This window comes from Chiloscyllium punctatum, chromosome 2 (assembly GCF_047496795.1).
Source record: "Chiloscyllium punctatum isolate Juve2018m chromosome 2, sChiPun1.3, whole genome shotgun sequence".
NCBI classification, from domain to species: Eukaryota; Metazoa; Chordata; class Chondrichthyes; order Orectolobiformes; family Hemiscylliidae; genus Chiloscyllium; species Chiloscyllium punctatum.
In genome coordinates this window covers 32,771,489-32,791,022 of record NC_092740.1, presented here as the reverse complement: position 1 = coordinate 32,791,022, position 19,534 = coordinate 32,771,489, and the positions used below count along the sequence as shown (strand labels likewise).

At 40.2% G+C, this 19,534-nt stretch overlaps 1 protein-coding gene across 2 annotated transcripts in view; it reads left to right on the top strand.

Annotated features, from left to right (window-relative positions):
* Positions 1-19,534, top strand: part of enpp6 (ectonucleotide pyrophosphatase/phosphodiesterase 6) — a 45,920-nt gene that overhangs the window by 16,551 nt on the left and 9,835 nt on the right. The window contains exons 4-6 of one of the 2 annotated variants that reach the window (XM_072594978.1): positions 13,830-13,971; positions 15,772-15,951; positions 18,934-19,071. In XM_072594978.1, coding sequence (XP_072451079.1) covers positions 13,830-13,971; positions 15,772-15,951; positions 18,934-19,071 — 460 coding nt within the window. The remainder of the gene's footprint in view (positions 1-13,829; positions 13,972-15,771; positions 15,952-18,933; positions 19,072-19,534) is intronic. The other variant, XM_072594987.1, reaches the window with a different exon arrangement.

Below are 19,534 nucleotides of genomic sequence, written 5' to 3'. Positions count from 1 at the left end.
ATTGAACATCAGGTGAGGCCTCATTTAACTCAAGTCCTTCATCTGAGATAGCGATCAATGTTTCCAAATAGTGTTTATAGAGCTTTAAAAATATATTTATTAATTCATGGTTCATGGGCATTGCTGGCTGACCAGTGTTTATTGCCTATTCCTCATTGCCATTGAGAATGTGGTGATGAATTGCATTCTTGAGCTGTTGTAGTCCATGTTCTATAAGTAGACCCACAATGCCTTTAGGAAGGGAATCCCAGGATTTTGACCCAATGTTGGTGAAGGAACGGCGATATATTTCTGGGTCAGGTTGGTGACTGGCTTGGAGGGGAAGTTGCAGGTGGCAGTATTCCTTTGTAACTGGTGTCTTTGTCCTTCTAGATTGTGGGTTTAGAAGGTGAAGTCTAGGGATCCTTGATGAACTTCGGCAGTGTTGGTATTGGAGGTGATGAATGTTTATGGATGTGGTTACAATCAAGCAGGCTCCTGTACACTATCAAGCTTCTTGAATGTCATTGGAGCTGTATTCATGCAGGCAAATGGAGAGTATTCTATCACACTCCTGACTTTGAATCTTGAGGTTTGGAGTACTAAGTCTACATACTGTGGAGAATACAGATGATATTGATGTTTTGAGATAGGTCATTGTGAAATACCATTTTGGGTGACCATTATTTATTTGCTTTGAGATGATATATCATAGAATTGTTAGAGCAGAGAAGGTGACCATTCAGCCCATCAGCTGTCTTATAAGAATAATCCATCTGGATGTTGGACAGGCTTTGGGAGTCAGGAGGTAATTTACTAGTTCCAGGATTCTGAGCCTCTGAGCTGTTCTTGTAACCACAGTATTTATGTGGTTAGTCTAGTTCAGTTTCAGGCCAATGGTAATCTCCAGAATATACATATGGTGGGATTTGGCAATGACAATAGATTAGATTAGATTAGATTACTTACAGTGTGGAAACAGGCCCTTCGGCCCAACAAGTCCACACCGCCCCGCCGAAGCGCAACCCACCCATACCCCTACATCTACCCCTTACCTAACACTACGGGCAATTTAGTATGGTCAATTCACCTGACCTGCACATCTTTGGACTGTGGGAGGAAACCGGAGCACCTGGAGGAAACCCACGCAGACACGGGGAGAATGTGCAAACTCCACACAGAGAGTCGTCTGAGGCAGGAATTGAACCCGGGTCTCTGGCGCTGTGAGGCAGCAGTGCTAACCACTGTGCCACCGTGCCGCCCATATAACATTGCATATCAAGAGTCAGTGGTTAGAATCTTTCTTGTCGGAGATGGTCTTTGCCTGGCAGTTGTGTGGCATGAATGGTATTTGCTGTATGTAAACCCCAAGCCTAGATATTACCAGGTTTTGCTGAATTTGAAGGAGTCATGAATGGTGCTGAACATTGTGCAATCATTGGTGAACATCCCCACCTCTGACCTTATGATGGAGGGAAGGTCATTGATGAGGCAGTTTGGACCTTGGACACTATCCTGAGGAACAGCGTTAGGGTTACATCCTGGAGGTGTCCTGGAGCTGAGATGGCTGACTTCCAATAGCCGTCATTCCCTCTCATCCCATTGAGTTCAATTTTGCTAGGGCTCCTTGATGCCAAACTCAGTCAAATGCAAGCTTGACTTCAAGAGCAGCCACTCTTCCCTCGTCTCTGGAATTTCTCTCTCTTGTACATGTTTGAACCAAGGCTGTAATGAGATCAGGAGCTGAATGACCCTGGCAGAACCCCAACTGGGCATCATTGAGCAGGTTATTGCTGAGCAGGTGCTGCTTGATAGCATTGTTGGTGACACCTTCCATCACTTTACTGACGATTGAGAGTAGATTGATGGGGTGGTAATTGACCAAGTTGGATTTGTCCTGCCTTTTGTGCACAGGACATGCCTGGACAATTTTCCAAATTGTCGGCCAGGTGTTAGTGTTAAAGCTGTACTGGAACAGTTTGGAGCATTGCAAGTTCTGGAACACAAGTCTTCAGTACTATTGCTGGACTGTTGGCAGGGCCCATAGCCTTTTCAGTATGCGATGCCTTCAATAGTTTCTTCATATCATGTGGAGTGAATCAAATCAGCTGAAGATCAATATCTGTGATGCTGGGGACCTTTGGAGAAGGCTGAGATGGCTGAATTCTCATTCCACCATCTGCCATGGTGTGGTTTGAACCCTGTTCTTCAGAACATTCCACAATTAATAGATTTAGACTGCAGTTCCAGAGACAATGCCACTAGGTCACTGCCACCACCTGAATGACCTGGACTGTGATGATTTGTCAGATACATTTTGGCAAAGCAAAGTACCATCGTTACTTTCTTTCCAAAAAGAACATCACATTTGAAAACATTACCTTCCTGACTTTAGCAGTGTAACTCTGAATATCCTGTTTTTTTCCTGGATGTCCTTAATAATGAGTCAGTAAAGCTAAACTGAAGGTGCAGCAATTAATTAGAATTGCAAATGGTTTGTCAGCTTCACTGCCAAGTACTTGAGTACACAAATAACTAGTACTTGCTGTAATTAATCTAACTCATTTAAGCAGTTTTTAGGGATTCATCTGTATTGCCATAGCCTCCAGGGCTATGGGCCAAGAGCTGGGAAAATGGAATTCGTATTGTTGTATCTTTGTTTAATTGTATGGACATGATGGGTGAATGGCATCCTGTGCTCTAAGTGTTTCTCAGTTGATGAGTAATTGTATTGAGCCTTGGTGTGACTGAACCTGGTGCATTGTACAGTGTTGGTCTCCCTGCCTAAGGAGCCAAAAGCTTGCCATAGAGTGAGTGCTCCAGACTAATCTTTGGAATGGCAGGATAGTCGTATCAGGAGAGATTGAGAAAACTGATACTGCTTTCTCTAGAGTTTAGAAGATTGAGAGGTGATGTTCCTCACTGGAACTTACACGATGTGACAGGCTGGATGTTGTCAGGATGCTTCCCCTGGCAAGAAACATCATCCCAGATAAAGGTGTAGGTCATTCCAGACTGAGATGTGGAATTTCTTTGTTCAGAGGATGATGAACCTTTGGAATTCTCTACTCCCGAGATGGCTGTGAAAGTTCAGTCATTGAGGTTTCCAATAGTTGAGTGAGGGATTATCCTATAATTGTGTGGAGAGAGAAAGAGAGAGAGAGAGAGAGAGAGATACAATTCTTGCTTCCAAGACCTGCTGTGTATGCCTAAATCTTTTGACTTCTCAAGAGATGGTGACATTATTAGGGTGTACTATAAGCCCCAAATACTGAATGGGAATTAGAGAAACAAATGTGCAGAGAAATTGGGGAGAGTTGCAGGAGCAATAGGGTTGTCATAGTAGGGGATTTTAATTTTCCTAACATAGGCTGGAACTGCCAAAATGTTAAAGGCTTAGATGAGGTAGAATTTGTGGAGTATGTTCAGGAAAGTTTCCTCAACTAGTATAGAGCAGTCCCTACTCAGGAAGGAGCAAAACTTGATCTTCTCTTGGGAAATAGGGTCAGACAGGTGACTGAGGTGACAGTGGGAGAGCACTTTGGGACTAGTGACCATAGTCCTATTAATTTTAAAATAGTTATAGAGAGGGACACAGGTTCAAGTTCTAAACTGGGGCAAGGTGAATTTTGATGGAATTTGTCAGGAGCTTGCAGGGGTTGATTAGAGTGGTTTGTTTGCAGGAAAAGGGACCTCCAGTTAGTGGGAGGCCTTTAAAAGTGAGATAGCTAGAGTTCAAGGTTTATATGTTGCAGTGAGGATGAAGTGCAAGGTTGGCGGGATGAGGGAACCCAAGATGATAAGAGATATTGAGACTCTGACCAGAAAATAAAAGGAGGCATGGCTCAGGTACAGATAGCTGGGATCAAGGGAATCCCTGGAGATATATAGGGGATGCAGGAGTTTACTGAAGAAGGAAATCAGGAGGGTGAAAAGGGGGCACAAGGTATCCTTGACTGAGAAGATTAGGGTGAATCTGAAGAGGTTCTTTTAGTATATTAAAGGAAAAAGAATAACTAAAGAGTGAATATGGCCCCTAAAGGACCAAAGTGGACATGTATGTGTGGAATTGCAGGAGATGGCCGAAGTCCTCAATGAATATTTCTCCTTTGTGTTTACCATGAAGAAAGATATGAAAACTTTGGAACTTGGAGAAGGTAGGGGTGATATCTTTGGGATAGTCCATATTGCAGTCGAGGCGGTGTTGGATGTATTAGAATGTATGAAGGTGGAAAAATCTCCTGGTCCTGACCAGATATATTCAAGAACCCCACAAGAGGCGAGAGAAGAAATTGCAGGGGCCCTGGCTGATATATTTGCATCATTGTTAGCCACAGGTGAGGTCCTAGAAGACTGGAGGGTAGCAAATGTTGTGCCCTTATTCAAGAATGGCTGTACAGAGAAACCTATAGACCAGTAAGCTAAAATAGGTGGTATTGTGGCCAGTGAGGAAAGTTTCAGAAATTGCAGCAGGATCTTGAACAGTGGGGAAGTGGGCCAAGAAATGGCAAATGGACTTTGATATAGATAGGTGTGAAGTATTGCATTTTGTAAAGTCAAATCAAGGTAGAAGTTTCATGATGAATGGTAGGGACTTAAGGAGTGTAGTGGAACTGAGGTACCTTGGAGTTCAGGTGTGTGGTACTCTGAAAGTGGAGTCCCAGGTAGACAGGGCAGTGAAGAAGGCTTTGGCACACTGGCCTTCATCAATCAGGGCATTGAGTACAGAAGTTGGGAAGTTATGTTGCAGTTGTACAGGACAGTGCTGAGGCCACAGTTGGAGTTTTAGTTTTGGTCACCTTGCTATAGGAAGGATGTTATTAAACTGGAAAGAGTGCAGATGAAATTTAAAAAGGATGCTGCCAGGACTCAAGAGTCTGAGTTATAGGGAGAGGTTGGATAAGCTAGGACATTTTTCTTTAGCACATAGGAGAATGAGGGGGTCTCTTTGGAAGTTTATGAGATCATGAGAGATATGAATAGAGTGAATGCACTCAGTCTTTTCCCCAGGATTGGGAATCAAGGACTAGAGGGTATCAGTTTCAGGTTAGAGGGGAAGCAATAAAAGGGCAACTTTTTTACACAAAGGGTTGCACGCATATAGAGTCATAGAGTCATAGAGATGTACAGCATGGAAACAGACCCTTCAGTCCAACTTGTCCATGCCGACCAGATATCCCAACCCAATCTAGTCCCACCTGCCAGCACCTGACCCATATCCCTCCAAACCCTTCCTATTCATATACCCATCCAGATGCCTTTTAAATGTTGCAATTGTACCAGCCTCCACCACTTCCTCTTGCAGCTCATTCCATACACGTGCCACCCTCTGCATGAAAAAGTTGCCCCTTAGATCTCTTTTATATCTTTCCCCTCTCGCCCTAAACCTGTGCCCTTTAGTTCTTGACTCCGCCATCCCAGGGAAAAGACTTTGTCTATTTATCCTATCCATGCACCTCATGATTTTATAACCCTCTATGAAATAAGCTGCCAGCGGAAGTGGTTGAGGCAGGTACATTAACAACATTTAAAAGGCATTTGGACAATTACATGGATAGGAAAGATTTAGAAGGACATGGGAAAATGGGGTTAGCATGGATGGATATTTTGGTTGGTATGTACCACTTCAGGTCGAAAGGGTGTCTCCTTCCTGTAGGACTCTATAACTCTATGACTTCTCCAAAGCTGTTGGCTAATGGGTGCACGTTTTTGTTGAGTTAGCAAATTCACTGACCGCATTGGTATTGATTGTCCATTCATTGTCTCATGTCACCATTTGAGGAAACACAAACAAGGTTAAAACTCATCAAGGTCAGGGATGACTGCTTTTATGAGAATCAACATCACTATTTCATGATGAAGGGCTTTTGCCCGAAACATCGATTTCACTGCTCGTTGGATGCTGCCTGAACTGCTGTGCTCTTCCAGCACCACTAATCCAGTATTTGGTTTTCAGCATCTGCAGTCATTGTTTTTACCCTCACTATTTCACAAACTGGGAACCTGCTGAAATCAATTCAAAGACAAGAAGCAGGTGTTCAGCATCATGAAAACCAGCAAAATCAAGTCTCTTCAATCCATGATCCTGGAGGCAGTACAAACATCTTGAAGAGATTTCCAACTGTGATTGCCTGACATGATAAATACAGATCAATTTTTCACTCTGTAGTGTCTGGAAATAATACTTTTTTCTTAAGGAATTGATTGGTTTTGACAATTCCTTGGTGACCTTGATGTGGACACTCCCTCAGCGAATGCAGAACGACAATACAATTGCTGCATAATTCAAGATTAGCTAGGATTGTGACAGTAAATTCATTTTGAACTTGGTGAAAGCCTTGCAGCGTGAGCAATTTCATTCTCTTGATCATGGGTTTCCAGTTTTGCAGTCTAATACCTAATTGAATACCTTGCATTGTTCTGAGATCAGCTATTTTTACCAATTTTGGTACCCTATTTAAACTGACATAGTTAAGGTATCACCTGGCAACCTTTTCCTCATATCTAATGGGATGGGCTGTCAGGAATGGATGTTAAAAAAGTTAGCTATCACTTGTATAAGCAACCTACATAAATATCCTTTCCCTTTATCATCTTAATCTCTTTCTCTTGTGTTATAAAGGAAGTTCTGGCTTCGTATGTATTGCATATCTCCATCAGCAGTAAATTCCTCAACTTACTTCAGCAAACTTTTTAAAGGCAATTCATGACTCAATTATGGTTTTGCAAGCTAATCTTCAGTTAGATTTTACCTGGACAGGTTCCCTTTCCACCCCATTGAAATTGGCCTACGCTCCAATAATCTATTTGACCTTTCAATAGCCAACCTAACGAAACCTTATTATACTATGATCACATTAGCCTAAATGTTCTTTGATTGATACTAGATCCATCTTATTACCTAGGACCAGATCCAAAATACCTTGGTCCTCATTGGGCTGGAAACATAATGGTAATGACAATTCTATAATTTCCAATCTAATTTGTTCCTTTAAGTCTTTCCAACTATTTAGAGACATATAGAATGTTTTCTATAAAATAATGCTACCCATATTGTTTCATTACTGCAGCCAAATTGATTCTGGTTTATTTATTTCGTTCATGGATGTGGGTGCACATTGCTGTATATTGATGAACAGTCAAAATTCCAGTTGAAAGGTAAATATGTCAAACAGTAAGATTGCTTCTGAGTAGGGATTCAAATTGAATTTGTGCAAGTTGCAGGAAACAAATTTCTGATGATCTAATGACTTTAATGAACACATAAGATTTGAAGATAAAAGGGAGAGGAGGAGGAGGAGGACAAACATTGTCATCTTCTTGTGAAGTTGAAACCACTTACACTTTACACTGTGAGTTACATAAAAACAAGTTGGACATATTTGCAAACCTGCAAAGTGCTTGCCCGATGAAAGCAATTAAATCACAGATGGCATCAAATCTTTATTATCATATATATGAAAAAGCTGTGCAAATCAGTCACTGTAACTATAAGATATAAATAGTAATTAGAAGAAGCCATCAGGGAAATTACATAACATCTTGGAAACATCTGTACGTTGTGCAGATGATTAATTTAGCGTTGTGTGATGACCCAGTTTGGGACTTAACATTCTTCGGGACTTGAGTAACTCAGCTGAAAAAACTGAGATTGAATTTTGTTTGAATACAATCTAAAACAGCTGTAGAAATAGGGATTATTTTCCAAAGAAAGAAGGGAAATTGGGCTATATTTCACATCTACATACTGGAACTTAACCTTCTGAATTCATACTGCCTTTCATATTAAATTCAGAAACCACAATTTTCTTTGGTATTTAGCTTCAACTTCAGAAAGGCAAAGCACTACAGATGCTAGAATTTGGAAATAAAAACAGAAGTTGCTAGTGACATTCAGCCAGTCAGGCAGCATCTGTGGAGAGAGAGAAAGAGAGAGAGAGAGTGTGTGGATGTTTCAAGAACTCTTCTGGTGCAGAGGCTGCCAATTTACTTTCTTCTGGATGGAGTTGAATTTCTTGAGTTTTGTTGTGTCAGTATTCTTTGAGCTATCACATCTCATTGTATTCCTGAACTGGGCATTGTTGATGGTAGAGAGGTTGTCAAAAGGTTTCTTCACTTCAAACTACATAACCTCTGACCTACCATAGTAACCAGAAGAAGCAGTTCCACTCATTCCTGAGTTAATCATTTTTCATAGATTTTCCACATCTTTTTAGTTGAATGTAACACTTTCTATGGCACCAAAGGTCTCAGATTAATGTTGGTTAAAGACAAATATGGCAGAATATAACAGCATTTTGCACTTTTGCTAGATAATTCAAATTTCAACAATCTTCAATAAAAAAATGAGTGTCAAGTGAGAACAGAGTCACTATCCAATTGCAAATGTGAAGAATGGACAACTGATTAAAATGCTAGAGTTGCCGTTGCCCTTGTATGGGTAATTGACATTGTGTGTGTCCTTGTCATCTGAAGAACATGCATAAAGAAAGATTGTCTTATATCACTAAATCCTATTTGAATTGCTAACACTTGTTTCTGAGACAAATGCTTGATGCTTTTCATGTCAAACTGATCAGTTTATGCTATGTCCTATTTTGGTGGAAAGCAAAGTCCTTCTAAAATGTGCACCATAGCTTGCTGATGGCTTTGACCTGATCACTGAATGAAATTTGTAAATGACAGTTCAGCTGAAATTGATTGTCTACTCATCAGCAGTATCCAGATGGTAGATTAGATTACCTACAGTGTGGAAACAGGCCCTTCGGCCCAACAAGTCCACACCGACCCTCCAAAGAGTAACCCACCCCCCTATATTTACCCTGACTAATCCACCTAACACTACAGGCAACTTAGCATGGCCAATTCACCTAACCTGCACATTCTTGGACAGTAGGAGGAAACCGGAGCACCCAGAGAAAACCCACGCAGACACAAGGTGAATGTGCAAACTCCACACAGACAGTTGCCTGAGGCGGGAATTGAATCCGGGTCCCTGGTGCTGTGAGGCAGCAGGGCTAACCACTGAGCCACCATGCCGCCCCCAATATTGCTTTTAAAAAGATTGTTTTGGCCTTGATCTTGCTTCACACATATGAAAAGCTTTCAGTTTGAGCCAAGTATATTCCATTGTAAGACTCCAAAACCCAACAATTATGTCTCTGCTAGTAACACATTTTGTATGATTCTTTTCTCAGCGGGCATATTATTTCTTTGTTTACATGCAAGGTTGCTGTTTCAATTTTGTTTTGTAGAATGTCACAAGAAATTTCTTCATTATAAATTATACCACAGGGAACAAGGAAATGGGAAGGCTAGTGGTGTGGTGGTAATGTCATTAGCTAGCATTTCAGAATGCAAAATGCTCTGGGGTCTTGGGTTTGAATCTCATATTTCAGGTGGTGAAATTTAAATTCAATAAAATCTAGAAAAAAGTGCTGACCTAATGGAGACGAGGTAACCATTGACATGAAAACCCATCTGGTTCACTATCCTCCTTTAGGGAAGGAAATCTGCTGCCCCTTACCTCATCTTAACTGGCCTCTGGGCAATAAGTGCTGGCTGAGCTAGCAATACCAATGAGCAAATTAAAGATAATGCTGCTCAGCTCATTGCGGATGCTACAAGTAGGAATAAAATTAAATTTTTTAAAAGAATCAGAATGAGAACCACAGTTGTATAACGGAACAAAGCATTTCAATGAGAACTATGGCACTTTGCCTCCTCGGGAACTTTGTCACATTTCTGCTGTAAATCATCATATTGTCAAATCTCATGGATGCAACCTGAGCACATCATCTGCTACTTTTAGTGCTGTTGGAACAGCCAACCGTCTGGGTGGACTGGGGAGGAAGACTATTATTGGGATACATTGCTATAGTGTGATTTCCCAATGGAAAACAATCACTCACTATGTAAACCTGCATTTAGGTTCTTCACTTTTGCCAATATCAGGTTTTTATATTCTATCTGACCTGTAACACAGGGAGGATGAGAGACATGGTCAGTGAGATTTCCAATGGATTATGTCCATCCACATTAATGCTTCCTGTGAGGTTCACATGGAGGGGTGAATGTGAGAGATTCATTCACAAGTTCATTCACAATGTTTAAAAATTTCACACTAATTTCTTGTGAAATTGAAATCCTGCTGAGTTGCTGTAAAATAACTATGCAAGTGAGTCAATGCTCAGCTCACTTGTTGGAAATTAAATTCACTGATAGTTACAAGCTGTTAACTATATTAGTTCTAAAATTGCACAGGATAATAATATAGTACAATCCCTATGAAAAGTAACAGGAATATGACAGAACCAGAAAGAGATTTTGGATGACTGTCTCCGTGATGGCTGTGAGATCAATTCCATTTACTTTGATTTGCCCTGTCAGTTCATCTACCTTATACAATACTTAGTGCATTAAGATACAAAGCCTTTCAGCTTGCCTTTTTGCCATTTTTAATCATCCCAACTTTTCTTTAAACTATGACTCTATTTACTTCTCACCCTTGATTACCCTATCTTTTGTTTTTGCATTTTACTGTCTTTCCTGTGATTATTGTCCTTAATTTTCTTTCACTTGTCACCCTGCTTAGGCCTCCATAGTCCCTCCAGTACCCGCAGGGGAATATGTTCCAAGACCTATCGCGGAAACCTGAAACCGCGGATAGGAGCGAACCCATTTATTTAAATGGGACATTTAGCTTCCCAGCAGCCCCCTGGTCCCTGGTTCTGGAAGGCTCCATATCATATGTTCAGGCTGCGGTAAACCGCGGGTAACTGAAACCGCGGGAAATGATTCTGCAGATATGGGGGTCATCCTGTATACATCCAAGGCTGTCTACTCCTGTAGGCACTTTAGGATAGTAACCTGTATTTTATACTATCTGTTCTGAACTTCTGAACTTCATTTGCCACTTATTCTCCCATTCCACCAAAGTATCAATGTCCTTTTGAAGTTCTACACTGTTCTCCTCACAGTTTACAGTTCTCCCCAGCTTTCCTTAACAAATCCTTGCTGACTCTGAAAAAATTAGCTAAACTCTTACTTACCTCACAAAAGGTTAATTCATAAAATAAGAGCCCACGGCGTTGGACATAGTGTATTGACATGGTAGAGATTTAGCTCATGGGCAGGAAATGGAGAGTGGGTGTAAGGGGTTATTTTTCAGGTTGGCAACCGATGACCAGTGTGGTTCCACAGAGATCAGTGGTGAGACCACAACTGTTTACAATTAATGACTTAGAGGAAGGAAGTGAATATACAGTAGGCAAAGTTGCAGACAGTACAACAATAGGTGGAAGGAGAGGTTGTGAGAGGAATATAAAGCATTTACAGAGAAATGTTGATAAGTTAATTAAATGGGCAAAAAGTTAGCAAGTGGAGGAAAATGTGAAATTCTTCATTTTGGAAGGGAGAACAAAAGAAGACAACATTATTTAAATGGAGAAAAACTGAAGAAAGCTACATCACAAAGGGACTTGGAGATACTTTACGGGAAACATAGAAAGTTAGCACAGAGGTGCAGCAGATAATCAGGAAAAATAATGGAAGGTTGGCCCTCCTTTCGAATGGGTTGGAGTATAAAAATAGGGAAGTCTTAATGCAGTTGTACAAGGTACAGTGAGACCACATCTGGAGTACGGTGAGCAGTTTTGATCCTTTTATTTATGGAAAAATATTCAGAGAAGACTCACGAGAATGATCTGGTATGGAGTTATTGTATTATGAACAAAGGGTAAACAGATTGGGACTCTATTCACTTGAGTTTTGAAGATTGAAAGGTGATATAATTGAATCGTATTGGATTCTTAGGTGGCTTAACATCATAAATGCTGAGGACGTTTCCCCTCATGGGAACATCTAGGACCAAAAGACAGTCTAAGAATGATGGGGTGCTAATTTCAGACTGTGATGAGGAGGAGTTACTTCTCTCAGAGGTTGTGAGTGTTTGGAACTCCTTGCCACAGAGAGCTGTGGGAGCAAGTCCTTGTATATATTTAAGGCCGAGATAGATAAATTCTTGTTCAGTCGGGGAATGAAGTGTTAAGGGGTAAAGGCAGGAAAGTGAATATGGGGAAATATCAGATCAGCCACAATTCTGTTGAATGGCAGGGCAGGCTTGAAGATCCAAATGGTCTATTCTACTCCTCTTTCCATTTCTTATGGTCTTATGGACTTAATTCTATCCCAAATAACGGTTTTTCAAAGTTTCTGCTTCTCTGACCACTCTGTATTTGCTAAGCCAATGTTTGCAACTTCCTTTGAACAAGGGCACAATGTTTGCAATTGTTTAAACCCCAGCCAGCAGCATGTATGTAGGTCAAATGCATACTGAATAAGTATGTTTTTTCAAAAACTGGAACAAGAATCTCTCTTTCATTGTTGGGTCAGTTAGTCTGAGCTGTGACTAGGACATTGGAAACAAACAGGCTTGCAATGGACATTTGGGGTGTATCTACTTTCAACATGGTCACCTTTGAGAGATCATCATGTAGAGGTGCTGGTGTTGTACTGGGCTGGACAAAATCAGAAGTCATACGAAACCAGATTATCTTTCAATGGGTTTATTTGAAATCACAAGGTTTTGGAGCACTGCTCCTTTGTCAGATGAAGTAACCATCTCACCCAATGAAGGAGCATGCTCTGAAAACTTCCGATTTCAAATAAACCTGTTGGACTATAACCTGGTGTCGTGTGACTTCTGACTTTGAGAGATCATAATATTGTTTGATGATAAAACAAGAGATTAAAAAGCGATAAGAGATTAAAAATATGTTGGTGACTACCTGCCATATGTGTGGTGTGATTTGTGGAGGAAATCTTAAAGAGGAGGTCCTGATCTCAATGTCTGAAACATATTCAGATAAAATGTTTTAAAAAATCCACCAGCGTAGGAATATTCTAAACATCTTGCATTTTGGTTAGGTCTAATTCTGGTTGACAAGTAGATTCTACTGAAGAAATTGATTTAGCTCATGTTGATTTGATGTATTTTATGCTTGAAAACAAAACCATGGTTCATTGCTGCTGCCGTAACCTGATGGAACTTTGTCCAAACTGTGATATAGAGATGTCCTGGTAGATTCTTGATGACATGATTCATATGTTGTTGGAATATGTTCTGGCTGACAGATAATCCAAATGGTAATGAGAGGAAACAGTATCTATCAAAAATTGTCATTTCCTGTGACTCCAGAGAAAGATGTATCTGGAATCTATGCTATGGTACTAGATCCCTTATAGAACACCATCACTTGGTTATGTCAGAAAAGGAATATGGTCACACCAGGTTTGTGAATTTTTTGATGCATTGTGAAACTACTATGATTGTTGCACAGCTACAAATTGTGAAGTATTTCCAATGAAGGAGGCAGTGGTGTAATGATAATGTCAGTTAATCCCAGGCTAATGTTCTGGGTCATGGATTAGAATACCACCTACAGATGGTGACATTTGAATTCAATAGAAATGGGGAGTTAGCAGTTTGTCAAATGACCATTGTTGATTATCAGAGGAACTCATCTGGTTCACTAATACTCTTTAGGGAGGGAAATCTGGTATCCTTATTGGTTCTGGTCTACATGTGACTCCAAAAACTCAGGAATGTTGTTACCTCTCAACTGCCCTCTAAAATGGCCTAGAACACCAGTCAGTTCAAAGGCAATTAGCAATGGGAAATTATTGTTGGACGTGACAGCAAAATCCACATCTGTACAAAAAAAGGTAAATTTAAGCCATTTGAAATATTTCAGTGGTCCCAAAAATATCATAATGTCATGAAGGAGAAGTTGATTTATATGTGTTAAAGAAAGGACTGCCTTTAATTAACTGTCTTGCTTTTTGGTTAGGCAGGGGAAAGCAGACATGGCCGCAGTGTACTATGAGCGCAATGATGTTGAAGGTCATCATTTTGGTCCTTGGTCAGAGCAGAGGAAGGAAGCCACCAAAAGTTTGGATGAAACTTTAAGAAGCATGAATATGAAAATTAAGGTCAGAAAAATGACAAATGTCAATCTATACACTGATTGCTTCATCAACAAAATTATACTTCTGAGGAGATCTAGTTTTTACTTCAATCAGTGGATGCTTGAACACACCTTTAGAGTCCTACAAAATTATGTTGACTTTGTTGACTATGTGCGATAGTGCAAAATGTGAAATAGTGATTGGCAGTCTGTTTTACATCCTGCTACATTTCATTTCCATTGAAGTTAATGTTCCTTTCTAGATGGCCCTTATAAACTATCAGACAAAATCACAATACCCAATGCGTGTACACTTAAGCCTTGCTTAACAAATCTGTTTTGACCAGGACTCAACAAATCAGATTCACTCATATGAATCAGAATGTTGTAGGTTCAAATCCCACAAAGTTGCTACATAAATGCAAGATTTTAGTTTCTTATAATTCCTCAAGGTAAAATATGTCAACCTACTAAATGCAGATATACTAATAATTAGTTAGCAAATTATATTTTTATGCCAGAAAAGAAATGAAATGGAACTGTTTAAATTGGCTTTGTATCATCTGCAATTGTATTGAAGCGGGGTGAGATTGATCCTTTAATGTGAATTCAAATTGCTTCTCATGAAACATTGTGCAGACAGTTTGAAGATATCATTCTGATTGTTCAATGTGAACCATAGTATTGTGAACATTGTTACAAAATCTGTAAATACTCACAATGTTTAAAATTTGAATTTCCCATTGAATAGCGGGGAGATTAATGTAAGATTTGATGTTCAGAAATTTCTACTGTAAAATTATGACTGACTACACAGTTTTGTGTATACAACTCATATCTTAAACTACAGAGAGGAACGTTTCCTTCTATGCTTATTCTTCATTGCTGTCTGCCTGTGATATTCACTGATTTATATAGAAGCCGCTATCCTGATCTCAAAAAGGCTTCCTTTGCCTTCTTCCTTGTGTTAACATAAAACACATTAGCCTTGAATCTGGGAAAAAGTGCTATTTTTGACCTTAATTCCCTTTTACCTTGGAAATGATGTGAAATTTGCAGCTCTATGATATGCAACCCAACACCTGTACCCCACATTCTGGGATTTTGGAAGACTTATAGTCTATTCATGTTAAACTCAAAGAGGGTTGACATTGTCACTCAGTGTAACTACCTTGCAGGGTCTTCTCAATACACCATGTATCATCTCAGTTTACCCTGCAACATTTTCACAGCAAATCCTTAGAAGTCTTTCTTTCATCTGTAATAATCATACCAGCCAGGCTTATCCAAATGAGGCATGTGACTGCAGGATATGTCACATCTTTTACCCTAAGTTGACTGTATCAAAATATGATTCTATAAACCTCTAATGTATCAACATGCTGTTTTGTTTGGTAGCATTATTTATGAATTAATAGGATGACAACATTACGAAAGGAGGTCATTCAGCTCATCATTGTCTGACCTGGCTCTGTGCTTGAGGAATTTACCTAGGCAACTGAAATGCTAGATTGGCAGGTTGTAGGTCAGGGTCCAGAGTAAAGCTGCTGCAGTGGCACATGGTTTGCATTTGGGCACACATTTCCTAAGTTTACAGAGCAGCTAGCAAACTCCTTCATCTCCAGCACATACCAGGGACACCTATTGCTGATGTACTTCAGAAATACATGGGGAAAAGAAACCTAAATCCAATTATTGCTCTAAAGTATTAGATGTAGTTTCACCTGAGGCAGTAAAATTACTTTAAATTGTTTGTATCTTCTTCTTGTAATATATGGAAAGGGAAGAAACAAACTCAGGACTTATTCTTTTGCACATTTTGCAGGAACTGGGTCTCCAGAATGAATTGAATGTTATTCTGTTTTCGGACCATGGAATGACCGACATTTTCTGGACCGAGAAGGTCATTGAACTTGATAAGTACATAAAAATGTCAGATGTACTGAACATGATGGATCGAGGGCCTATAGTCAGTTTGTGGCCTCAAGAAGGAAAACTGAATGAGGTAGGCAACAAACTCATTGCAATGTATCTGAGTGGGACAAGGGATCTGAGGATAGATTTCAAGATTAGTCAATTTGATTTGCACTGAGAAAAATTGCTAATGTCATGCTGTCAGCAGGAAAACATCCTATAAGAATGTCAGGATTATGTATAAGAATAGAAATCATAGGAGCAGAATTAGGCCGTTTGGCCCACTAATTCTGCTCCGTTATTCAATCATGGCTGGCAGGTTTCTCAACCCCATTCTCCTACCTGGTCCCCATAACCTTTTATCCCCAAGGATCTATCTATCTTTATCTTAATGCACTCAATGACTTGGCCTCCACAGGCCCCTGCAGCAAAGAGTTCCATAGATTAGCCACCCTCTGGCTGAAGAAATTCCTCCTCATCTCAATTCTAAAGGTCACCCCTTCACTGTGAACTTTGTCCTCAGGTCCTAGTCTCTCTTGCTGGTGGAACCGTCCTCTCAATGTCCATTCTATCCAGGCCTTTCAGTATCCTTTAAGTTTCAATCAGATTTCACCTCGTCCTTCTAAACTCTGTCACGTACAGACCCAGAGTGCTTAATTAATTCTCATATGACTAGCCTTGCATCCCCACAATCATTATTGTAAATCTCCTCAGGATCCCCTCCAATGCCAGCACATCCCGCTTTAGATATGCCGCCCAACACTGCTCACAGTATTCCAAATGTGGTCCAACCAGAACCTTATACAGCCTCAGCAGTACATCTGTGCTGTTGTATTCTGTCTTGAAATGAAAGTTAGCACTGCATTCACCTTTCTAACTGCCAACTGAACCTGCACGTTAACCTTAGGAAAATTCTGAACTAGGACACCCAAGTCACTTTGTCCTTCTGATTTTCAAAGCCTGTCCACATTTAGAAAATATTATGTGCTTCTATTCTTCCTACTGAAGTGCATAACCTCACACCTTCATAAATTGTATTCCATCAGCTGCTTCCTTGCCCACTCTCATAGCCTGTCCCAAGCTCTTCTGCAGCCTCACGACTACCTTAACTACTCGTTCCTCCAACAAACTTTGTGTCACCTGCAAACTTTGCAATACTGCCCTCAGTTTCTTCATTCAGGCCATTAATATACCATGTAAATAGTTGTGGTCCTAACACTGATCCCTATGGAATGCCACTAGACACCAACTGGCTTTGTGAAAAAGATGCCATTCTCCTTACTCTCTGCCTTCCGCCCGTCAGCCAATCCCCTATTTATGTCAGTATCTTTCCTCGAACACCATGGGCTGTTGTCTTAATTAGCAGCCTCCTATGTGGCACCTCATCAAAGGCCTCTGGAAATCCAAATAGATCATGTCCACTCACTCTCCTTTGTCTAACTTGCTCATTACCTTGTCAAAGAATTCTAAAGATTTGTCGGGTATGACCTCCCCTTGATGAAGCCGTGCTGACTCAGCCCTATTTTACCATGCATTTCCAAGTACTTGGCAACCTCATCCTTAATTATGGACTCTAAAATCTTATCAACGACTGAAGTCAGGCTAACTGGCCTATAGTTTGCTGTCGTCTACCATCCACCCTACTTAAATAAGGGTGGTCCATTAGCCATTTTCCAGTCCTCTGTGACCCTCCCTGACTTCAGTTATTCCTGAAAGATCACCACCAAAGCATCTACAATCATCTTAGCTATCTCCTTCAGAATTCTGGGGGGTAGTCCATCTGGTCTGAGCGATTTATCGACCTTCAAATCTTTCAGCTTCCCCAGCTGTTTAATGATGGCCGCGACACTCATGGAATCATACAGCATGGAACCAGATCTTTCGGTCCAACTTGTCCCCATGCCGACAAACTTTCCCAAACTAAACTAGTCCCATTTGCCTATGTTTGGCCCATATACCTTTAAATCTTTCCAACTGGCTTTTGAATGTTGTAACTATATCTGCATCTACCACTTCCTTTGGCAGTTCATTCCACTTATGAACCACCCTCTGTATGAGAAAGTTGCCTGTCAGATCCCTTTTAAATCTTTCTCCTCTCACCTTAAAAAATGCTGCCTAGTTTTGAATTCTCTGACTCTCTTGAAATTCTGGTATGCTGCAGGCAACTTCCTCTAATGCAAAGTATTCAGTACATTTGTGATTTCCTTGTTCCCTATTACTACATATCCAGCCCCATTTTCCCATGTCTAATGTCTACTCTTGCCTCTCTCTTACCTTTTAGATACCTGACAACTCTTTGCCATCTTCTTTTATATTACTAGCCAGCTTACTCTCACATTTCATCTTTCATCTGTTGCTCTCTTTAAGTACAGAATTCATGACAAATGGTTTGAAAAACCTATTGGCACTCACTGTACTTTTAATAACTCTACCTTGTAGTCCTCTGAACTACCACATTGGCTATAATCAGTTAATTCATGACAAACTAATCATTAAATTTGGACAATCTGTGATCTGTATGAACTGGTATTACACCATAGAGCGCTTTGAACGGGGCAGGTCAAACCTGTGTGAATATTTTAATGTGATCTTCTTCTCAGAAGGAAGACATTTTTATCAGGTGAGCACAAATATTATGGGCTAGAGAGGTCAGATCAACATCGTGCTGCAAGTCTTTACCCTTAATGGTCCATTTTTTTGTCCAAATTAGCCTGTAACATGCTTTCAATGCAATAAATAAAATGCCAGCAAAGACTAAATAACACTTTAAATCTAGTTAAGGGCAGCTCCTCACTTCTAGAATAAACAACAACTGATCGAAATATCCTGTGGACATTTCATGCCACACAATGTAACTGTTTCTCTCTTGTTAACTGTTCATCCCTAGTTTGTCTTGGTAGACATAGAAAAATGCAAGAGCCAGTTATCTTGCAACTGTTCTGAAGTGAAATCATTCATTTCATAAACTATTCAAACACTGCTTTTTAATAATAGGAGTTTCAGTTTGATTAAGGTATTTTGAATGAGGTAACTAAACTCTACGTGACCAATTTAATTTCTTTGAAATTACCAGCTGTACAGCAACCTTAAGAAAGTTAAAGAGATGAACGTGTACAAGAAAGATGAAATTCCAGATAAATATCATTATAAAGGTGGCAAATTTGTAGCACCACTTACTCTGCTCGCTCAAGAAGGATGGTTTATCTCTGAGGTATGGTGGAATAAAATAACTTTCTAAGTCAGAAAGTCTTTATGTTTGCATTGTGAAGTGACAAATTTGTATTCAGTTTGTGCATTCTGAACACCCACGTCTCTTAGAAGTCATGTAGTGTTGCTTTCCTTGAATTAGCTGGCTTGTTGTCAGAACTAGCATTTGAAATTAAGATAAAGAGTTCAATAACTTATCATCTTGTATGAAGTATTTGGCTTACTTGTGAAATCGTCACAGCAGGCCATTCGGCCCCATCGAATCCACACCAACCCTCCAAAGAACATCCTACCCAGATCCACCCCTCTTTCCTATCCCTGTAACCCTACATTCCCCATGGTTAATCCATCTAGCCTGCACATCCAATCAACACTATGGGCAATTTAACACGGTCAATCCACATAACCTGCACATTTTGGATTGTGGGAGGAAACCAGAGTACCTGGAGGAAACCCATGCTGCACAT